The sequence below is a fragment of the Ranitomeya imitator genome, chromosome 2 (assembly GCF_032444005.1).
Source record: "Ranitomeya imitator isolate aRanImi1 chromosome 2, aRanImi1.pri, whole genome shotgun sequence".
Taxonomy (NCBI): Eukaryota; Metazoa; Chordata; class Amphibia; order Anura; family Dendrobatidae; genus Ranitomeya; species Ranitomeya imitator.
This window is the reverse complement of record NC_091283.1, coordinates 190,044,421-190,068,558: the sequence shown is the minus strand read 5'-3', so window position 1 is coordinate 190,068,558 and position 24,138 is coordinate 190,044,421. Positions and strand designations below refer to the sequence as shown.

General features: G+C 47.3%; 1 protein-coding gene across 4 annotated transcripts in view; it reads left to right on the top strand.

Moving 5' to 3' along the window:
* The window catches only part of LOC138662585 (golgin subfamily A member 4-like), a 268,158-nt gene that overhangs the window by 124,839 nt on the left and 119,181 nt on the right, over positions 1-24,138 (top strand). For all 4 annotated transcript variants that reach the window (XR_011318036.1, XM_069748392.1, XM_069748393.1 and 1 more), the window contains one exon: positions 18,099-18,240. Coding sequence is in view for 3 of the 4 variants with exons in the window: in XM_069748392.1 (XP_069604493.1) it covers positions 18,099-18,240 (142 nt within the window). In the remaining variant the exon portion in view is untranslated. The remainder of the gene's footprint in view (positions 1-18,098; positions 18,241-24,138) is intronic.

Genomic DNA, 24,138 nt, shown 5'->3' with positions numbered 1-24,138 from the left:
ACACACTCATACACACTCAGGTCACCACGTACACACTCATGTCACAACGTACACACTCATACACACAGATCACCACGTACACACTCATGTCACAACGTATACACTCATACACACTCAGGTCACCACGTACACACTCATGTCACAACGTACACACTCATACACACACAGATCACCACGTACACACTCATGTCACAACGTATACACTCATACACACTCAGGTCACCACGTACACACTCATATCACAACGTACACACTCATACACACAGGTCACCACGTACACACGTCACAACGTACACACTCATACACACTCAGGTCACCACGTACACACTCATGTCACAACGTACACACTCATACACACACAGATCACCATGTACACACTCATGTCACAACGTACACACTCATACACACACAGATCACCACATACACACTCATGTCACAACGTATACACTCATACACACTCAGGTCACCACGTACACACTCATGTCACAACATACAAACTCATACACACACAGGTCACCACGTACACACTCATGTCACAAAGTACACACTCATACACACACAGGTCACCACGTACACACTCATGTCACAACGTACACATACAGATCACCACATACACACACAGGTCACCACGTACACACTCATGTCACAACGTACAGACTCATAAACACACAGGTCACCACGTACACACTCATGTCCCAAAGTACACACTCATACACACACAGGTCACCACGTACACTCATACACACTCAGGTCACCACGTACACACTCATGTCACAACGTATACACTCATACACACACAGGTCACCACGTACACACTCATGTCACAACGTATACACTCATACACACACAGGTCACCACGTACACTCATACACACACAGGTCACCACGTACACACTCATGTCACAACGTATACACTCATACACACACAGGTCACCACGTACACACTCATACACACACAGGTCACCACGTACACACTCATGTCACAACGTATACACTCATACACACACAGGTCACCACGTACACACTCATACACACACAGGTCACCACGTACACACTCATGTCACAACGTATACACTCATACACACACAGGTCACCACGTACACACTCATGTCACAACGTACACACACACAGGTCACCACGTACACACTCATGTCACAACGTACACACACACAGATCACCACGTACACACTCATACACACACAGGTCACCACGTACACACTCATGTCACCACGTATACACTCATACACACACAGGTCACCACGTACACACTCATGTCACCACGTATACACTCATACACACACAGGTCACCATGCACACACTCCGGTCACCGCATACACACACAGGTCACCACGTACCCACTCATACACACACAGGTCACCATGTACACACACAGGTCACCATGTACACACACAGGTCACCATGCACACACTCATACATACGTCCCCACGTACACATTCACACCCACATCACCACATACACACTCATGTCACTATGTACACACTCATCCACACAGGTCACCACGCACACATATCACCACGTACACGGTTGCAAATATACACAGTTCGCACACACAGACGCAAATGTACACATATCACCACATATACTCACACATTTTACCACATATACACGCATGTACAAATACACGTCACCATGCACACAAACATACAAAGGAATACACTGAATTGTGGACTTGAGACTGCATTTAATCACACAGAATGAGACATACAGAAAATTCCACTCCTGTTTCTGCCTGCCCCACAGATATGTACCCCAACAGCTCCCCTCGAGCTGAGTTTCAATCATGCATCCCCCAAACAACTAAGAATCAAAGAGACACCTTACCAGAAGCCTCCATGATTGCCTGCAGCTACTCACACTTCTGCATGAAGGTTTTTACACATGGTGTGTGGGGCAGCCGGCGCCTCCTCAGCAGAGCTGCACGGTCTGCTTCCTGCTCTCCGATTGGTAAGGGAGCACACACTGAGGGAGCAGGAAAAATACAGTACAGCCTCTAGGGACGGCTTCTCCACCAATCAGAGAGCTGGAAGGACATTGCACCCTTGAGTGACCTCTGCTCCACCAATCAGCATGATGCTGCTTGTTGGGAAGAGCAAATAAAGGGACAGTGCGGCTTCTAAAGTAATAGTTGGCTGAACGGCCCAAAGCTGCAACTAGGAGACCAGCCCAGGGGGCAATTGCCCCTCTGCCCCATGGCCCAGCCCGCCCCTGCTAACCAATGATGTCAAAAGACGGGCAGCGCTAACAAGGGTGGTGCTGCGTGTCATTACAAAGGAAAGTCACACCTCAGGGACATTGTAATGGTCTCTAATGAGACACATTTTGTACGTGTTGAGTTCCACGTGGGCAAGGAGAAAAAGTCAGCCACCTTGTACAAATGCAGCAGTACTGCTGTACAAGGTGGCTGTTATACATAGAAACACCTGTGGGTGGGGGGCAGGCTCCCTTCAATTTCAGTTCATGTGCCTGCGTGGCGTTTGCAGGTCACGTTGCAAGCTACACAGCAGGGGAACAGCTGGCGTTGCTGAACCCCACTGACACATTGACTGGTGTTTTTCTCTGTGCAGATTGCATGTCCGGGCAAAAACTAGCGGTGTTAGAGCCCAGGGTCAGCAGGAGGAGGAGGAGAGGAGCAAAGTGTAGGCCGAAGCCTGCACTGGTGGCAGCTTTTGGTCGGTTGTGCCAGCGTGGCTTGTGCTGGACACGATGCCGGCTACACAGCGGGGGAACAGCTGGCGGTGCTGAACCCCACTAACACATTGGCTGGTGTTTTTCTCTGTGCAGCTAGCATTTCCGGGCAAAAACTAGCGGTGTTTGAGCCCAGGGTCAGCAGGAGGAGTAGAGGAGCAGAGTGTAGGCCGAAGCCTAGTTGAACCAATTTCAAAGGTTACCTTTAACCCCCCCCTCAGGTGTTGCAAGGTACAAGAGCCACACCTTGAACAGCATTAATGATGCACAAGTCAAAGGTTGCTCTATTTAATTTTGCTCCTTGCACACGCTGAATTAAACACGTACACTATTTAGCCCATTATACTGTCAAACAGTAGTGGAGGCGTGACTACTAGTCTTTTTAAGGTGACGCAGCACAGGTGTACAAATTTACACCTAGGTGCTGTGCGCAGATTCCTTACCGTTGTTATTTGCAGTACAGGAAACTGCGCTCTTGTGTTATCCCTTGGCAATACCCTGTTAGTGCAGGCCGTCTCATGACCTCATTTCATGTTGGCCGGTGCGGTTAACGATGGCCATAAATCCCAGACCCACAGTGGCTTTTCCTAAAGTCACACTGCGGTGCTGGGATTCGTGGCCTTGTGCAGTAAATATGTTCGCCGCTCACACATGTCCTTACACCTGCTTCAGACTGGGCGGCCTCAGCTGATCCCTTATCGCATGCCGCGGCCATGAGGCCGCACAGTCAGAAGAAGGCGGAAGGAGGGGAGTGAAGACAGGGGAACATATGCACTGCTCGTGCCCATCAATCACACCCTCGCAGTCAAAATATATGAGACAACGGGGGGCGTTGTGTCGGGCAGGGGGGACGCACAGGCACAGCCAGCCAACCAATGATGTCAGGAGACGGGCAGCGCTAACAATGGGGGTGCTGCGTGTCATTAAAAAGGAAAGTCACACCTCAGGGACATTGTAATGGTCTGTAATGAGACACATTTTGTACTTGTTGAGTTCCACGTGTGCAAGGAGAAAAAGTCAGCCACCTTGTACAAATGCAGCAGTACTGCTGTACAAGGTGGCTGTTATACATAGAAACACCTGGGGGGGTGGGGGGCAGGCTCCCTTCAATTTCAGTTCATGTGCCTGCGTGGCGTTTGCAGGACACGTTGCCAGCTACACAGCAGGGGAACAGCTGGCGGTGCTGAACCCCACTAACACATTGGCTGGTGTTTTTCTATGTGCAGCTAGCATGTCCGGGCAGAAACTGGCGTTGTTTGAGCCCAGGGTCAGCAGGAGGAGGAGAGGAGCAAAGTGTAGGCCGAAGCCTGCACTGGTGGCAGCTTTTGTTCTGTTGTGCCAGCGTGGCTTGTGCTGGACACGTTGCCGACTACACAGCAGGGGAACAGCTGGCGTTGCTGAACCCCACTAACACATTGGCTGGTGTTTTTCTCTGTGCAGCTAGCATTTCCGGGCAAAAACTAGCGGTGTTTGAGCCCAGGGTCAGCAGGAGGAGTAGAGGAGCAGAGTGTAGGCCGAAGCCTAGTTGAACCAATTTCAAAGGTTACCTTTAACCCCCCCCCTCAGGTGTTGCAAGGTACAAGAGCCACACCTTGAACAACATTAATGATGCACAAGTCAAAGGTTGCTCTATTTAATTTTGCTCCTTGCACACGCTGAATTAAACACGTACACTATTTAGCCCATTATACTGTCAAACAGTAGTGGAGGCGTGACTACTAGTCTTTTTAAGGTGACGCAGCACAGGTGTACAAATTTACACCTAGGTGCTGTGCGCAGATTCCTTACCGTTGTTATTTGCAGTACAGGAAACTGCGCTCTTGTGTTATCCCTTGGCAATACCCTGTTAGTGCAGGCCGTCTCATGACCTCATTTCATGTTGGCCGGTGCGGTTAACGATGGCCATAAATCCCAGACCCACAGTGGCTTTTCCTAAAGTCACACTGCGGTGCTGGGATTCGTGGCCTTGTGCAGTAAATATGTTCGCCGCTCACACATGTCCTTACACCTGCTTCAGACTGGGCGGCCTCAGCTGATCCCTTATCGCATGCCGCGGCCATGAGGCCGCACAGTCAGAAGAAGGCGGAAGGAGGGGAGTGAAGACAGGGGAACATATGCACTGCTCGTGCCCATCAATCACACCCTCGCAGTCAAAATATATGAGACAACGGGGGGCGTTGTGTCGGGCAGGGGGGACGCACAGGCACAGCCAGCCAACCAATGATGTCAGGAGACGGGCAGCGCTAACAATGGGGGTGCTGCGTGTCATTAAAAAGGAAAGTCACACCTCAGGGACATTGTAATGGTCTGTAATGAGACACATTTTGTACTTGTTGAGTTCCACGTGTGCAAGGAGAAAAAGTCAGCCACCTTGTACAAATGCAGCAGTACTGCTGTACAAGGTGGCTGTTATACATAGAAACACCTGGGGGGGTGGGGGGCAGGCTCCCTTCAATTTCAGTTCATGTGCCTGCGTGGCGTTTGCAGGACACGTTGCCAGCTACACAGCAGGGGAACAGCTGGCGGTGCTGAACCCCACTAACACATTGGCTGGTGTTTTTCTCTGTGCAGCTAGCATGTCCGGGCAGAAACTGGCGTTGTTTGAGCCCAGGGTCAGCAGGAGGAGGAGAGGAGCAAAGTGTAGGCCGAAGCCTGCACTGGTGGCAGCTTTTGTTCTGTTGTGCCAGCGTGGCTTGTGCTGGACACGTTGCCGACTACACAGCAGGGGAACAGCTGGCGTTGCTGAACCCCACTAACACATTGGCTGGTGTTTTTCTCTGTGCAGCTAGCATTTCCGGGCAAAAACTAGCGGTGTTTGAGCCCAGGGTCAGCAGGAGAGGAGCAGAGTGTAGGCCGAAGCCTAGTTGAACCAATTTCAAAGGTTACCTTTAACCCCCCTCAGGTGTTGCAAGGTACAAGAGCCACACCTTGTGCAGCATTAATGCTGCACAAGTAAAAGGTTGCTCTATTTGTTTTGCTCCTTGCACACGCTGACTAAAACACGTACACTATTTAGCCCATTATACTGTCAAACAGTTGTGGAGGCGTGACTTGTCTTTTTAACGAGACGCAGCACAGGTGTCAAAATTTGCACCTAGGTACTGGGCGCAGATTCCTGAGCGTTGTTATTTGCTGTACAGGAGTCTGCGCTATTGTGATCCCTTGGCCATGCGCTGTGAGCGCTTCCTGTCTTCTGACCTCATTTCATGTCGGCCGTTGCGGTTAGCGATGGACATGAATCCCAGACCCACAGTGTGTTTTCAAAAAATCACACTGCGTGGCTGGGATTCGTGGCCTTGTGCAGTAAATAGGTTTGCCGCTTACACATGTCCTTACACCTGCTCCAGACTGGGCGGCCTCAGCTGATCCCTTATCGCCTACCACGGCCAGGAGGCCGCACAGTCTGAAGAAGGCGGAAGGAGATGAGTTAAGACAGGCGAACATATGCACTGCTCGTGCCCATAAACCACACCCTCGCTGACAAAATAAATATGACAACGAGGGGCGTTGTTTCTAGCAGGGCGGATGCACAGGCGCAGCCAGCTAACCATGATGACAAAAGACGGGAAACGCTACCAAGGGGGGTGCTGCGTATCATTACAAAGGAAAGTCACACCTCAGGGACAGTGGAATGGTCTCAATGAGACACATTTTGTACGTGTTGAGTTCCACGTGGGCAAGGAGAAAAAGTCAGCCACCTTGTACAAATGCAGCAGTACTGCTGTACTAGGTGGCTGTTATACATAGAAACACCTGGGGGGGTGGGGCCAGGTTCCCTTTAATTTCAGTTCCTGTGCCTGCATGGCGTTTGCAGGTCACGTTGCCGGCTACACAGCAGGGGAACAGCTGGCGTTGCTGAACCCCACTAACACATTGGCTGGTGTTTTTCTCTGTGCAGCTAGCACTTCCGGGCAAAAACTAGCGGTGTTTGAGCCCAGGGTCAGCAGGAGGAGGAGAGGAGCAGAGTGTAGGCCGAAGCCTGCACTGGTGGCAGCTTTTGTTCTGTTGTGCCAGCGTGGCTTGTGCTGGACACGTTGCCGACTACACAGCAGGGGAACAGCTGGCGGTGCTGAACCCCACTGACACATCACCTAGTGTTTTTTCTGTGTAGACAACACTTCCAGGTGGCAACTGACAGTGTTGAAACCCAGGGAATCAAAGAGGAGCAGAGTGTAGGCCGAAGCCTGCAGTGGAGCAAGTTGAAAGGGAACCTTATCCCCCCCCCCCCCCAGGCATTTGTTGCTGAAAGAGCCATCTTGTACAGCAGTAATACTGCACATGGAAAATGGTGGCTCCGAAAATTATGCTCCTTGCAAACGCTGAAGTACACACTCATATAATGTGTCCCCTCACACCGTCAAACCATCCCGGAAGTGGGACTTTCCTTTGTAATGTGACACAGCACAGCCGTCATTCCAACCCCCTTGGTGCCGGGCGCCACCTCCTCAACGTTGTTTGGTTCTGTCACGGAGCCCGCGCTGTAATGTTATCCCTTGGCCATGCACAGTTAGCGGTGCCCGTCTTCTGACATCATGTAGGTGTCAGGCTGGCAGTGCCTGTGCGTCCAAGCTGCCCGAGATCCAACCTTGCAGTGTCATCTAATGTAGTCCCACTGCGGGCCAGGGATCCATGGGCATGCGCAGTGCATATCATCGCCTCTCACTCACCTCCTTCCTGCTTCTTCAGACTGTGCGGCGTCACGGCCGTGGCATGCTATTAGGGATCAGCTGACGCCGCCTAGTCTGAAGAAGCGTGAAGAAGGGGAGTGAGAGGCTAGTATATGCACTGCGCATGGCCATGGATACCAGGCCCACTGTGGGATCACATTAGACGACACTGCGAGGTGTGATTTCGGGCAGCGTGGACGCACAGGCGCAGCCAGGACGACAACAAATGATGTCAGAGGACGGGCAGCGCAAACTGTGCATGGCCAAGGGATAACATACCAGCGCAGGGTCCATGACGGAATCAAACAACGCTAAGGAGGCAGCGCACGGTGCCAAGGGGGTAGCAATGACGGCTGTGCTGCGTCACATTACAAAGGAAAGTCCCACCTCCGGGACGGTTGGACGGTGTGAGGGGACACATTACATGAGTGTGTAGTTCAGCGTTTGCAAGGAGCATAATTTCAAGAGCGACCTTTCCCTTGTGCAGTATTAGTGCTGCACATGGTGGCTCTTTCAGTAACAAACGCCTAGGGGAGGGGGGGGGGGGGGACAGGTCCCCTTACATTTTAGTTGTGCCAGCGTGGCGGTCGCATGACACATTGCCGGATACACAGCTGGGGATCAGCTGACGTTACTGAACCCCAATAACAGAGGAGCAACTGTTGACTGTGCACACAGCTCTTCCAGGCACCAACTGGCGGTGTTAGAGCCCAGGGACAGCAGGAGGAGCAGATTGGAGGTATTGCCGCACACACAGCTGGGGATCAGCTGACGTTACTGAACCCCAATAACAGAGGAGCGACTGTTGACTGTGCACACAGCACTTTCAGGCACCAACTGGCGGTGTTAGAGCCCAGGGACAGCAGGAGGAGCAGATTGGAGGTATTGCCGCACACACAGCTGGGGATCAGCTGACGTTACTGAACCCCAATAACAGAGGAGCGACTGTTGACTGTGCACACAGCACTTCCAGGCACCAACTGGCGGTGTTAGAGCCCAGGGACAGCAGGAGGAGCAGAGGAACAGAGTGTAGGCCGAAGCCTGATTGGAGCAAGTTGAAAGGAAACCTTTAACCCCCCCCCAAGACGTTTGTAGCTGAAAGAGCCATCTTGTGCAGCACTAAGGATGCAAAAGGAAAAGGTTGCTCTTTTAATTATGCTCCTTGCAAACACCGAAGTAAACACTAAAAATGTGTCCCTTTATACCGTTAAACCGTTCCGGAGGTGCGAATTTCCTTCGTAATGGGACACAGCACAGCTGTCATTCCTATCCCCTTGATGCCGTGCGCTGCCTCCTCAGCGTTGTTTTAAGCTGTCACGGAGCCTGCGCTGTTCTGTTAGCCCTTGGCCATGCCCAATTAGCGCTGCCTGTCTTCTGACATAATTTGGTGTCAGGCTGTCAGTGCCTGTGCGTCCACGCTGCTCCAGATCCCACCTCGCAGTCTCATCTAACGTAATCCCACTGCGGGCCTTGGAACCATGGGCATGCACAGTGCATAACCTCGACTCTCACTCCCCTCCTTCCCTCTTCTTCAGACTGTGCGGTGTCACGGCCGTGGCATGCTAGGGATCAGCTGACGGCGCACAGTCTAAAGAAGGCGGAGGGAAATGAGCGAGAGCCCGAGGGGAAGATATGCACTGCGCATGCCCATGGATCCCAGGCCCGCAGTGTGACTCAATCAGAAGACACTGCGAGGCGGGATCTCGGGCACCGCGGCCGCACAGGCGCAGCCAGCCTGACACCAAATTATGTCAGAAGACAGGCAGCGCAAATAGGGCATGCCCAAGGGATAACAGAACAGCGCAGGCTCCGTGACAGCTTAAAACAACTCTGAGGAGGCAGCGCATGGCACCAAGGGGGTAGGAATGACGGCTGTGCTGCGTCACATTACGAAGGAAAGTCCCAGCTCCGGGACGGTATAACGGTATCAGTGAACACATTTTATAAGTGTTAAGTTCTGCGTGTGCAAAGAGCTAAAAAAAAAAGAGCTACCTTTTCCTTGTGCAGCATTACTGCTGCACAAGATGGCTCTTTCAGTAACAAACGACGGGGGGGGGGGGACAGGTTCCCTTACATTTAGGTTGTTGTGCCAGCGTGGCGGTCGCAGGACACATTGCCGGCTACACAGCTGGGGATCAGCTGACGTTACTGAAACCCAATAACACTGGGTCGTATGTTTTTACTGTGCAGCCTGCACTTCTGAGCCGCAACTGGCGGTGTTGGAGCCCAGGAATAGCAGTTCAGGTGGTAGAAAGATGAACACAGCAGGAGACCTGGATGACACCCAATTACTTAATCAGGCAGAGGAGTGGCAAATTCCTGCGAGATCCAGGCCTGGTTCATTTTCAGGAAAGTAAGCCGGTCAACGTTATCGGAGGATAGTCGCATGCGACGGTCTGTTAGTACACCACCTGCGGCACTAAAGACACGTTCCGATAAGACACTAGCCGCAGGGCAAGCCAGCACCTCCAATGCATACTGGCTTAGCTCTGGCCATGTATCCAGCTTAGAGACCCAAAACTTGAACGGGGAAGAGCCGTCTGGGAGTACAGTAAGAGGGCAAGCCATGTAGTCTGTCACCATCTGACGGAACCGTTGCCTCCTGCTGACTGGAGCCGCCGGTGATGGTGTAGACATTTGGGGCGGGCACACAAAAGTGTGCCAGAGTTGTGCCATACTGGGCTTGCCTTGGGCAGAGGCACTGCTTCTGCTCCCTCTTTGGGCAGAGCCTCCCCCACTGCCTCGACGCACTGAGCTGCTTTGTAAAGCACTAGCAGCACTCCTCTCAGTTGGACAGGAGAAGATGATGGAATTCACCAGTGTGTCGTGGTACTCCCGCAATTTACGCTCCCGGGTCAACGCAGGGATGAGGTTTTGGACGTTGTCCCGGTAGCGAGGATCGAGGAGGGTGAACACCCAATAATCAGGCATGTTGAGAATGTGGTCGATGCGGCGGTCGTTTCTCAGGCACTGCAGCATGAAATCCACCATGTGCTGCAGAGTGCCAACTGGCCCAGAAACGCTGTCCCCTGCTTGAGACATGATCTCTGCCCGCTCGTCATCACCCCACCCTCGCTGTACACACTGACCACTGGACAATTGTGTCGCTCCCTCCTCTGGACGGAGCTCTTCCTCCTCCATTGACTCCTCCTCATCCTCCTCACAAATTGGCCCCTGCGTACCCCTTTGTGAGGAACCACGTGGCGCTGACTCTCCAGAAGCTGATGGAAAAGGTGACTCCTCATCCTCCACCTCTTCCACCACATCATCCCTTAACCCTTGCAAAGTTTGCTGAAGCAGGCAGATAAGGGGGACAGTCATGCTGACTAGTGCATCATCTGCACTTGCCATCCGCGTGGAATAATCAAAAGGACGCAAAACCTGGCAGACGTCCTTCATAGTGGCCCACTCTGTGGTTGTGAAGTCTGATCGGCGCTGACTGCGACTTCTTTGCGCCTGATGCAGCTGGTACTCCATAACTGCTTGCTGCTGCTCACACAACCGCTCCAACATATGTAACGTGGAATTCCACCGGGTAGGTAGGTCACATATGATGCGGTGTTCCGGAAGGCGGAATCGGCGCTGCAGAGCAGCAATGCGGGATCTGGCCAAGCTGGAACGCCGCAAGTGAGCACACTCTAGGCGGACCTTGTGCAGCAGGGCATCAAGATCCGGATAGTCCCTCAGAAAACTCTGCACAACCAAATTGAGCACATGTGCCAGACATGGGATGTGAGTGAGGTTGCCAAGGGCCAAAGCTGCCACCAGATTTCGGCCATTGTCACACACTACCATGCCTGGCTGGAGATTCGATGGCAGTAACCACACATCGCTCTCCTGCTTTATGGCATTCCAGAGCTCCTGCGCTGTGTGGCTTCGATGCCCCAATGAAACTAGTTTCAAGACGGCCTGCTGACGTTTGGCCACGGCTGTGCTCATGTCGGTCATAGGTAAACATTCACGGGTCCATGTGGGGGTGGACTGTGACGGATCCTGCAGAGAGGAATCAGAGGAACTGGTGTAAGAGGAGGAGTCGATGCGTACAGACTGGATTCCTGCAATCCTTGGAGTGGGCAGGACACGTCCTGCGCCACTCGCACGATCTGTACCTGGCTCAACAACATTAACCCAATGGGCAGTGAGGGAAACATATCGCCCCTGTCCATGCTGACTGGTCCACGCATCGGTGGTGAGGTGGACCTTGCTACTGACGGCGTTCAGTAGCGCATGTTTTATGTTTGCCTCAACATGCCTGTGCAGGGCAGGGACAGCCTGCCTGCTGAAGTAAAAGCGGCTGGGCACCTTGTACTGTGGGACTGCCAATGCCATCAAGTCACGGAAGCTGTCAGTCTCCACCAGCCTGAACGAGAGCATTTCCAGGGACAACAGTTTGGCAATGCCTGCATTCAGAGCCTGTGCTCGGGGGTGGTTGGCCGAGAATGCCCGCCTTTTCTCCCATGCCTGTACTACCGATGGCTGTAGAGTAGACTGGGAGTGTGAGGATGACTGGGAAGGTGGTGCTGTGGGTGGAATTACACAAGGTCTCTGGGAGGAAGCCAAACCAGCTGTGCGTGAGCTGGAGGAAGAGGCAACACGAGCTGAAGAGGTGGTAGCTGCCACTGTTGGTTGGCCTACATCTTCAGTGTGTTTCTGTAACTCCACCGCGTGCCTGGTCCGCACATGTTTCCACATATTTGTGGTATTGAGGTTGCTGACATTTTTCCCTCTTTTTACTTTATGATGACACAGCTTGCATTTGACAAAACAAATGTCATCTGCAACTGTGTCAAAAAAGGACCAGGCACTGCAAGTCTTGGGAGCGCCCTTTTTGGCTTTGGAAAGAGACAGGCTCCTAATGGGTGCCAAAGTGGAGGCTACAGGCTCCGCAGTCTTCCCCCTCCCTCTCCCTCTTTGGCCCGTAAGAGGAAGCTCTTCCTCTGAGCTGCTCCCACCACCTTCCTGTTCCTCACGCCACGATGGGTCAAGGACCTCATCATCTCCACTACCCTCTGCCACCAACTGCTCCTCCTGGGTAGTCTCAGCAGCACAGTACGCACGAGAAAGCGGCACCTGAGTTTCATCATCAGATGCGTACTGCGCTGTGGTCACCGGAGGCACTGGCCCACCTGCCTCTTCAGAGTCAGAGAGAAAAAGGTGTTGGGCATCACTGCACACTGCCTCTTCTTCCATTTCTCCAATGCTGCTTGGCTGGCCCCCTGTTTCCAAGCCAAGAGATTCAGAGAACAGAAGTAGAGACGGCTCCTGTCCTGGGCTCTCTGACTGCCTGGCCAATTTGGCAGGTGGTGAAGAGACAGATGGCTGCTCTCCAGTGCTCTGTGCCTGAGAGGATGTGGCACTAACTGAAGTCGATGCCGAGGCGTTAGCTGCCATCCACCCGACAACGGCTTCAATTTGGTCTTCACGCAGCAGCGGTGCACGGCGCTCTCCGACAAAGCTGCGCATGAAGGACTGTTCCCTGCTGAAACTGAGTGACGACGAGTCACCGGCGCCCGCAGCAGGCACAGAATCACCACGTCCTCTCCCTGCTCCTCTCCCTGCTCCGCGCCCACGCCCACGTGCCTTACTCCCTGCCCTCTTCATCTTGGTTGACAGATAAAGATAAGCAGAAAAGTACTAAGGCCTTAGTGTGCTTATTCCTGTAATGCTCCTCCTAACAGGTGTAAGAAACACTAATGTTGTAAATTGTGGACTAAACTTTATTATTTTTCAAATGTGGCCTACACAAGTGTTAAGTTGTGTTTGGTGAACTTAACTTTTTTTTTGGTGCAGATCGGGCTACAGAGCTAGTTTAAATCACACGGAGACCGTGCAGACAGCCGTAAACGGCGCTGCAAGGCCAAAAAACCCTCCTCTAGGTTATCCTATATAGTGTTTTTCCACTATTTAGCTGGATACAAGTGGAAAGACACTAATAGGAATTTTTTTTTTCAAATTTTAAACTGGCTGCACTATTTGAAAAAAAGGAAATTGTTTTTCAAGGTATGAGGCAGTAACGCACCCTGAGCTGAATCCAACCGGCTATGGCTGCACACAGACTACAGGGCGAGCTGCGCTCACACAGAGACCGTGCAGACAGCCGTAAACGGCGCTGCAAGGCCCCAAAAAACCCTCTAGGTTATCCTATGTAGTGTTTTTCCACAATTGAGCTGGAGACTGGTGGAAAGACACTAATAGGAATTTTTTTTTTTTCAAATTTTAAACAGGCTGCACTATTTGAAAAAAAGGAAAATTTTTCTCAAGGTATGAGCCAGTAACGAACCCTGAGCTGAATCCAACCGGCTATGGCTGCACACAGACTACAGGGCGAGCTGGGCTCACACGGAGACCGTGCAGACAGCCGTAAACGGCGCTGCAAGGCCAAAAAACCCTCCTCTAGGTTATCCTATATAGTGTTTTTCCACTATTTAGCTGGATACGAGTGGAAAGACACTTATAGGATTTTTTTTTTTCAAATTTTAAACAGGCTGCACTATTTGAAAAAAAAAGGAAAATTTTTCGCAAGGTATGAGCCAGTAACGAACCCTGAGCTGAATCCAACCGGCTATGGCTGCACACAGACTACAGGGCGAGCTGGGCTCACACGGAGACCGTGCAGACAGCCGTAAACGGCGCTGCAAGGCCAAAAAACCCTCCTCTAGGTTATCCTATATAGTGTTTTTCCACTATTTAGCTGGATACGAGTGGAAAGACACTAATAGGAATTTTTTTTTTTCAAATTTTAAACAGGCTGCACTATTTGAAAAAAAGGAAAATTTTTCTCAAGGTATGAGCCAGTAACGAACCCTGAGCTGAATCCAACCGGCTATGGCTGCACACAGACTACAGGGCGAGCTGGGCTCACACGGAGACCGTGCAGACAGCCGTAAACGGCGCTGCAAGGCCCAAAAACCCCCCTCTAGGTTATCCTATGTAGTGTTTTTCCACAATAGAGCTGGAGACTGGTGGAAAAACACTAATAGGAAATTTGAGAAAAAATGTGCAGCAGGCTGCACTAAGAGCAAAAAAGAACAACTGTGTGAGGCAGTGTGAACCCCCCCTGAGCTGAATACAACCGGGTATATGGCTGCACACAGACTACAGAGTGAGCTGCACACACACACACACACACAGAGACCTTGCAGAACGCTGTTAAAACAGCGCTGCAAGGCAAGAGCAAGGTGAACAGTGAAGAACACACAGCGTTTTGCTAAATTAGCCTTTGGAAAGGAAAATAAAGCAATTAGCAAGCTCAACTGGCCCTCAGTTAGAACACAGCGTCCTGTCCCTAACTGAAATCACAGCAGAGTGAGCGCAAAATGGCGGCAGCGCTTTTTTATAGTGCAGAGTGACATCATTTCAGCAGCCAATCCCAGCCTTGCCAGTACTTACATGCCCACCATGCTAAACAGGATGTGCCCACACTTTCATTCATTCCTCATTGGCTGCTGCGTTCAATTTGAATTCTGGGAACTTCCGATTCCGGTATCCGATACGCGGGAAGTATCGGAATTCGGTATCGGAATTCCGATACCGCAAATATCGGCCGATACCCGATACTTGCGGTATCGGAATGCTCAACACTAATTTTTAATTCAAAAAGTCAAATGGCGCTCCTTCCCTTCCGAGCCTTACCATGTGCCCAAACAGTGGTTTACCCCCACATGTGAGGTATTGGTGTACTCAGGAGAAATTGCCCAACACATTTTAGGATCCATTTTATCCTGTTGCCCATGTGAAAATGAAAAAATTGAGGCTAAAAGAATTTTTTTGTGAAAAAAAGTACTTTTTCATTTTTACGGATCAATTTGTGAAGCACCTGGGGGTTCAAAGTGCTCACTATGCATCTAGATAAGTTCCTTGGGGCGTCTAGTTTCCAAAATGGGGTCACTTGTGGGGGAGCTCCAATTTTTAGGCACACGGGGGCTCTCCAAACTTGACATGGTGTCCGCTAAAGAGTGGAGCCAATTTTTGATTCAAAAAGTCAAATGGCGCTCCTTCCCTTCCAAGCCCTGCCGTGCGCCCAAACAGTGGTTTACCCACACATATGAGGTATCAGCGTACTCAGGACAAATTGGACAACAACTTTCGTGGTTCAGTTTCTCCTTTTACCATTGGGAAAATAAAAAAATTGTTGCTAAAAGATAATTTTTGTGACTAAAAAGTTAAATGTTCATTTTTTCCTTCCATGTTGCTTCTGCTGCTGTGAAGCACCTGAAGGGTTAATAAACTTCTTGAATGTGGTTTTGAGTACCTTGAGGGGTGCAGTTTTTAGAATGGTGTCACTTTTGGGTATTTTCAGCCATATAGACCCCTCAAACTGACTTCAAATGTGAGGTGGTCCCTAAAAAAAATGGTTTTGTAAATTTCGTTGTAAAAATGAGAAATCGCTGGTCAAATTTTAACCCTTATAACTTCCTAACAAAAAAAAAATTTGTTTCCAAAATTGTGCTGATGTAAAGTAAACATGTGGGAAATGTTATTTATTAACTATTTTGTGGCACATATCTCTCTGGTTTAACAGAATAAAAATTCAAAATGTGAAAATTGCGAAATTTTCAAAATTTTCGCCAAATTTCCGTTTTTATCACAAATAAACGCAGAATTTATTGACCTAAATTTACCACTAACATGAAGCCCAATATGTCACGAAAAAACAATCTCAGAACCGCTAGGATCCGTTGAAGCTTTCCTGAGTTATTACCTCATAAAGGGACACTGGTCAGAATTGCAAAAAACGGCAAGGTCTTTAAGGTCACAATAGGCTGGGTCATGAAGGGGTTAAAAAAAATAAAAAAAATGTTGTGGATTTTTTTTTTTTTTTTTTATGTTGAAGGATCTTGTCCAGGTAATGATTAAAGTTTTTATAATTTTACAGTAAATGCTAGTTCTCGTGCCTTCATATTAGTATTCTCACCTACAGTCATATATTGTCAAATTTACATACTTTTTATGATTTTAGAATAGTTTTCCCGATTTATTTGATTTTTTTTGTTTATCCCCCCAAAAAATGTTGGCAGCCCTGATCATTTTGGAAGTATGAAAGCAGCTTCTATCATGTGGCCTTTTAGAGTCTTTGGACTCTGTGAGCCAAAATGGAGCGAGTCGTCCTTGTATTACCTGGGCAGTAGAGATGAATTGATTTTCTGGACTCCGGTCCAGCAGCCCCGTCAGTAGTCCGTATCTGGCAGATGAGCTCTGCAGACCACCTCTTTTCTGTTTAGATACCTGGCGCTGCCTCTGATAAGCAGGCCCGGATTGACCTCATGACATTGCTATGGGCCTACTAATGGAAGAGACGCAGAGGACCCAAGCAGGATGGAGGAGGTCTTCAGTTCACGGACTACTGATGTGGCTGCTGGACTTTTCGTGGCTGCCGAGTACACATGAATTAGCCAATTTATGGGCAAAGTATTCTCAATTTTTCCTATTTTGTAGAGCCGTAATGCCATTCAAATTTCATGTTTGCATGCCAAAGTGTGTTCCTTTATTTTGATAGTTATATATCGAGATATAGCATTACATAGCAAAAACCTGCTGACAGATTATCTTTAATAGATGTGGTATGTGTGATATAGTAATTGTACATTTCATAGATCTTAGTTGCTTAGTAATAGTTTTCTCATCTCCCACTGTACATCTCTTACATGTATGATAAATCCTGTTATTCCTTTGGAAGTGCTGAAATAATATGATCATCTTCGTGGTAAAGTATTTTAGCAAATTTCTCCACAAGTAATTCTTTAATATGGTGTTTCTGGAAAAACTCTCGTTATGAGTGGCTGTAACGTGAGCAGGGCAGCCAGAGGACACTTGATTTCTCACAGTTCCTTGTCCGCCTATGATTCGACACAAACTGATTTACAATTGTAGCACAGCCTCATTTACTGATTGTGGCTGGTGTAGACAGCAACCTGTAGTCTTGGGCATCTCTATTTCTGTTATTGATATCCCACTACAGCGCTCTGTAAAAATTAAAAGGATCCACATATTTCAAAAGACTTTAAAGGGGCCTCTCGTAATCTTTTTTTAACCACAGGTTTCTAGTGTTAAAAGTGTAAAACAGAGGTTTAATCAGTGACCTCTGCTCCAACGCCGGCTCTCCCCTGCTACTGCCTGTAATTTTCCTTTTTTTTTTTTACAGGCTGCAGCAGTTATGTGACCACTGCAACTAATCCCTGGATTTGGTTCTTCATGGCATCTACTCTGGCAGAGGCACTGAGCCAAGTGATTGGATGCAGTGGTAAAGTGCGCTGTAGTTGTGGTTTTTCCACTAAAGGCTGTAAGCAGTCATCTGGAGCAACGTTTTGGAAAACTATGGGCTGAAAAAAAATATTTACAAAAACCTTTGAGTTATGCAGAGCCAGAATTTACTTTACACAATGGGAGTTGGTCCATTAGTTTGCATTCAATAGTAATATACTTGCTTGCTAGCTCTGTACTATACTACTATACCAAATACTGGTAATTGGATATTTTTTGGGGTAGAGTTCATCTTTTTTTCCATATGCTTCCATAGAAAACTGTAGACGCACATGTAAGAAACATTTTTTTATTTATACGCAATTTCAGTTTTGAGGATTTTTTTTGTAATTGAAGTCAGTGGAGGAAATTTTACTGCAGGTTCTTAACCTGTTGGGTTATTATCTTTTGATGTATACAGTTCTTTACAGTTTGACATGAAAAGTCTAATCCCTCTCTAACTTTCCCCCCAATGGTAAATATGAAGCCTGTGAATAAAGAACACTTATCTGAGCCATCACCGGGTTTGTCTGCTGAAATGTCTACACTACGTTCGGATCTAGAAGAAAAGATCTTGTCCATCATGGAGAAAGCACATGCTGCTGATTGCAGATCTTCACATCTCCAAGGTAAGCTGAAAAATATTTAAAAGGTAATTTGACCCAACCTGAGGTCTCTGACTGCTACAAATGTACAATCCGCAGTATATGCCAATCAGAATATGTAATAATTTACTTTGGAAATATGTTGGATCTGTTTTTTATGATATTGCGTCTTCTGAATGGTAGAAAATCACAAAAATTTGTCCATACACCATCAAGTTTTCGCCCCAATTGTAACCACAATCTAGTGAAATATGTCACGTCACTTATCACTGTCACCATTATTTTTATGGAACACTCCTGAAGAGGCCTGTAAATTATTTTACATTTATGAGTATGTTTGTTCATGAGTAAAAGGATTCCTACTTCGATGGGCAAACATGTACCCGATCCGTGGTCGTGTAACAGCTGCAGGATATGCAGTGTGCACCCACCCTTAGTAAGACGTAATTTCCACTTGTAAATCACAGTTCATTCGAGTAAAGTGTGGGAAATATATTTATCATTTTTCTGCAACTTTTATTTTTCTTTCCAGTGAGCATAGTCTTTTGGTATAATGGCTGTCTGTCACTGACATTTACAGAAAAGCTTTTTAGAGCACATCATTTGGTCCACAAGAAACCCTGCCTCTCGCTCTAAACCATTTTTTTTTGTTACTAGTAAAATTTGCAAACTTTTTTTTTTTTTTTTTTACTCTGTAATCATTTTGAAAGCCCCTCTCCACCGTGTTATTGAGATGCAAATTTCATTGATCTTGGTGGCTTTCACTCCGTGCATCCTGGAATCATTGCCTAGTAATAGATATGGCATTTCCTGTTCCGTTCAAATCACTTTTCAGCAGACATGTTATCACAGGCAGGATTACAATGAAAGATGACATCTAAATAGAGGTAACACTGGATCCATAATTCACAATAGGTGATGGTCTTGGCTCACCTCCTTCCCCTCCCTGTACAATGATCTCTGCAGAGACCACAGAGTATGCCCACAACACTCCCTTATTGCGGTCCACAAACCTCTCCAGACTAGTTTATGGTCCATGTAACTGCCGTAGCAACAGCTTAAGCAAGACGGACGCCTTATAATCATGTACAGAAAATAGAATAAAATAATCTACCACAATAGTATAAAAACAGATTAGTAAAAAAATGATGTGTCATCACTGTGATATGGATTAATAAGATAATTTATTATTATTATTATTATTGTTATAGCGCCATTTATTCCATGGTGCTTTACATGTAAGGAGGGGATATCATACATTCCCCTTTAAGTTATATATATATATATATATATATATATATATATATATATATATATATATATATATATATATATATATATATATATATATATATGCATTTCTTACCCATGGAAGCCCTCATAACAAACGTTTAGGAGTGATCTCTGATGTCTGAGACCCATTCACCAAAGACAGTTAATAAAAGCTCAGTGAAGAGGATACGATCGGTATATATTGTGGCTTTTTTTTTTTTTTTTTTTAAATACTCCCTGAGTTTGTATATAGGAACAGAATGATGAAGTTCTCTGCCTAAGACTTATTAGGTCAGCTAGTACTTCATAAGTATGAGGTGCTGTCTCGGCTAACAGCAACATCATGGTGCTGGCATGCAAATAATTCCAAAAATGTCCATATTTCTATCGTTTATCCAAGAGATTTTGAGAAGTATGCGAAATAGTGTCTGTAAACTATGGATCAAATTCGATAAAGCACAAAAAATATTCGCTGCGAGAGACAAATGGATGTATTGTACATGAATATATCTGTATTATACAACCCCAATTCCAAGAAACTTAGGACACTGTGTAAAATGTGAAGAATGCAATGATTTGTATATCTCATATAGCCATATTTTCTCACTGCAGAACATCCATCACAGATTTGAAAAAAATAACTCATTAAGGCTGGGTTCACATTTGCTGCGTACGTCCTCTGCTAAGCCCCGCCTACTTCCGCATACTTCTGCATGCGTCCTGCGTACTTATTTTTAACATTGGGTACGCAGGACATGCGGATGTATGTGGATTCGTCGTTTTGACGTGCCTGCCGTCCGCACAAAACGCAAGTTGTGTTCCTGTGTGGTCAGCGGGCGTGTGAAACAACGCATCCGCATGTCCTGCGTACCCAATGTTAAAGATGGGTACGCAGGATAGATGCAGAAGTATGCGGGGCTTAGCGGAGGACGTACGCAGCCTTACGCAAAGCCCCCGAATGCAATTGTGAACCCAACCTTAGAAATTGATGGTAGCAACACATCTCAAAAATGTTGGGACAGGGGTTAATAAAAGGCTGGAAAAATTAAGAGGTACTAATGAAAAACAGATGGAAGGTAAATTTTTAAGGAACACAACTGTGTATAAAAGGAGCATGGTAGAGAGGCAGAGTCTCTCAGAAGCAAAGGTGGTGAGAGGTTCACATATATGTAATCAACTAAGTTTAGAAATTGTGGAACAATTTCAGAAAAATGGTCCCTAACCTAAAATTAACGAAGAATCTATGTGCACTAGGGACAAGGTTGATGGTCAGTATTGGATGCTTTAGATCTTCTGGCATTATATTGAAAGTAGGCATGGCCTCAGGAATATCTCCAGAAGTCATTGCCTGCATCTTTTTGTTTGTATGCTTGATAAACGTTGCATTGCTGCAGCTGAAACAACTCGTTTTGGGTTAATAAATCCACCTTTTTTAATCTCCTGGAGTACCGCCATAACTTTTGTTTTGCTATACATGAGACCGATCGATGTATGATAGATGGACACACAGATGTATGATAGATGGATATGTATGATCGTTAAAGATTTACTTCTAATAACTCAAGAAATATTGTGGATGAACCTGTAGGGTTGCTGGCCGTCCATCTTGGGTGTGTGGAATGCAAGGATGACTGTGGAGGTCTTTAGTCAGACCTCTTACTATAAACACATGCACTGAACCTCCCCTCCTCGGTGCGGGTGCGAGGTTAACATATCCTTTTCAACACGCTTCCTTATGAGGAGAAGAATTCCTTTGCAATGCCTTACTCAGACTAATCCTCCAGAAATCACTCGGCAGGATGACCCAGTAAGGATTGAGGAACGAGGCTGTTGTAATTTGTAAAAATCACCTTCCTCTTATCCCCCCACCACCTTCTTTTCTCCACTACTTTGATAATGTCATGGTTACTGTGCTAGGAATTTAGAAACAGCACAGGGGGCTAACGCCCCATCAGCACAGTTGTGGCACAAGTTAAGTCTATTTATTTACTTCTTTAGGATTTTTCAGACGAAAAAACAATCAAACATTTTAGTAGGTAAAAGTTGTATTTAAACAACCACTGCAGGAGTTCAAGACAAGCCTTGTTTCTTTTAAAGCAAACTGTTAAATTTGCATTAAGTGCATTTCCTCCTACCTTTAAAGAAAAGGGCCACAATAAAGCTGATCATATCATATATTCTAATATACAGTGTGTGTGTGTGTGTGTGTGTATATATATATATATATATATTATATATATATATATATATATATATATAATATTTATTTATCGCTGATCATACATACATTTATCATGACCACTATCGCCCCCAGCCTCCGTTCCTGAACATTTCCAGTCTTTTGCAGAGCATACAGTACAGACCAAAAGTTTGGACACACCTTCTCATTTAAAGATTTTTCTGTATTTTCATGACTATGAAAATTGTACATTCACACTGAAGACATCAAAACTATGAATTAACACATGTGGAATTATATACTTAAAGGGAACCTGTCACCCCGAAAATCGCGGGTGAGGTAAGCCCACCGGCATCAGGGGCTTATCTACAGTGCGCAGGCGCTGGAAAGGTCAGAGAGGCCCGGCGCCTGTGCACTGCAGTACTTTGCTCTGCCCTCAACAGGGCACACAAAGTACGCCTGCGCCGAAGCCGTGGCTGAAGATCAGAAGAGGACGTCTTGGAATGAAGATGGGAGGCGCCGCAGCGGACCAGAGACACCCATCCGACCGGACCAGCAGCGGGACCGCCCCTGGGTGAGTATAATCTAACGTCTTTTTCTCCTCTTTCAGGTAACATCGGGGGCTTATCTACAGCATTACAGAATGCTGTAGATAAGCCCCTGATGCCGGCTTACCTCACCCGCGATTTTCGGGGTCACAGGTTGCCTTTAACAAAAAAGTGTGAACCAACTGAAATTATGTCTTATATTCTAGGTTCTTCAAAGTAGCCACCTTTTGCCACCCCAGGAGATGTGATGATCGGTTTTATTAGCCATCATAAAAGTTGTTGCTATTTTTTTCCCTTATAGAGTAATGTGAAAATAGCTCTGAAATTACCTGAAAATTACATGTCATGCTGTGTACCGTAAATACATTGTTATTAATAATGTCTAACTGTAGAAAATAGTCTTGTCTAATGGTAAAGCATACCTGTATTTCTGTACTTTTAGACCTCTTTTTCTCCTTCGTCTCATTGGGGGACACAGGACTATGGGTGTATGCTACTGCCGCCAGGAGGCTGACACTAAGTAAACATAAAAAAAAGTTTAGCTCCTCCTTCGTCATATACACCCTGACATTGGCCAAAGGCGAACCCAGTTCATGCTTAGTGTCTAAGGAGGCACAAGTCTGGTTTCCAGACCGCCCATATATTTTACTCCTCTGTTATGTTTGCTAATGACAGGTGTTATGAAGGCAATCCAGAAACACAGTGTGCTTAGCGATCAGAGCGCACACAGTGATCTGACAAATACCCAAAAATACAAGAACGAGCTCTGAGACGTGGAAACTCTGTAGACTGCACACCTGATCCTATCCTAAACACAACTAAAAGCGACTGTGGATTGCGCCTAACAACTACCTAGGCAACTCGGCACAGCCTAAGAAACTAGCTAGCCTGAAGATAGAAAAATAGGCCTGACTTGCCCCAGAGAAATTCCCCAAAGGAAAAGGCAGCCCCCCACATATAATGACTGTGAGTAAGATGAAAAGACAAAACGTAGGGATGAAATAGATTCAGCAAAGTGGGGCCCGATATTCTAGGACAGAGCGAGGACAGTAAAGCGAACTTTGCAGTCTACAAAAACCCCTAAAGCAAACCACGCAAAGGGGGCAAAAAAAAACCCACCGTGCCGAACTAACGGCACGGCGGTACACCCTTTGCGTCTCAGAGCTTCCAGCAAAACAAAAGACAAGCTGGACAGAAAAAAAGCAACAAAAAAGCAAAAAGCACTTAGCTATACAGAGCAGCAGGTCACAGGAACAATCAGGAGAAGCTCAGATCCAACACTGAAACATTGACAAGGAGCAAGGATAGCAGCATCAGGCGGAGTTAAGTAATGAAGCAGTTAACGAGCTCACCAGAACACCTGAGGGAGGAAGCTCAGAAGCTGCAGTACCACTTGTGACCACAGGAGTGAATTCAGCCACAGAATTCACAACAGTACCCCCCCCTTGAGGAGGGGTCACCGAACCCTCACCAGAGCCCCCAGGCCGACCAGGATGAGCCGCATGAAAGGCACGAACAAGATCGGGAGCATGGACATCAGAGGCAAAGACCCAGGAATTATCTTCCTGAGCATAACCCTTCCATTTAACCAGATACTGGAGTTTCCGTCTAGAAACACGAGAATCCAAAATCTTCTCCACAATATACTCCAATTCCCCCTCCACCAAAACCGGGGCAGGAGGCTCAACAGATGGAACCATAGGTGCCACGTATCTCCGCAACAACGACCTATGGAATACATTATGTATGGAAAAGGAGTCTGGGAGGGTCAAACGAAAAGACACAGGATTGAGAACCTCAGAAATCCTATACGGACCAATAAAACGAGGTTTAAATTTAGGAGAGGAAACCTTCATAGGAATATGACGAGAAGATAACCAAACCAGATCCCCAACACGAAGTCGGGGACCCACACGGCGTCTG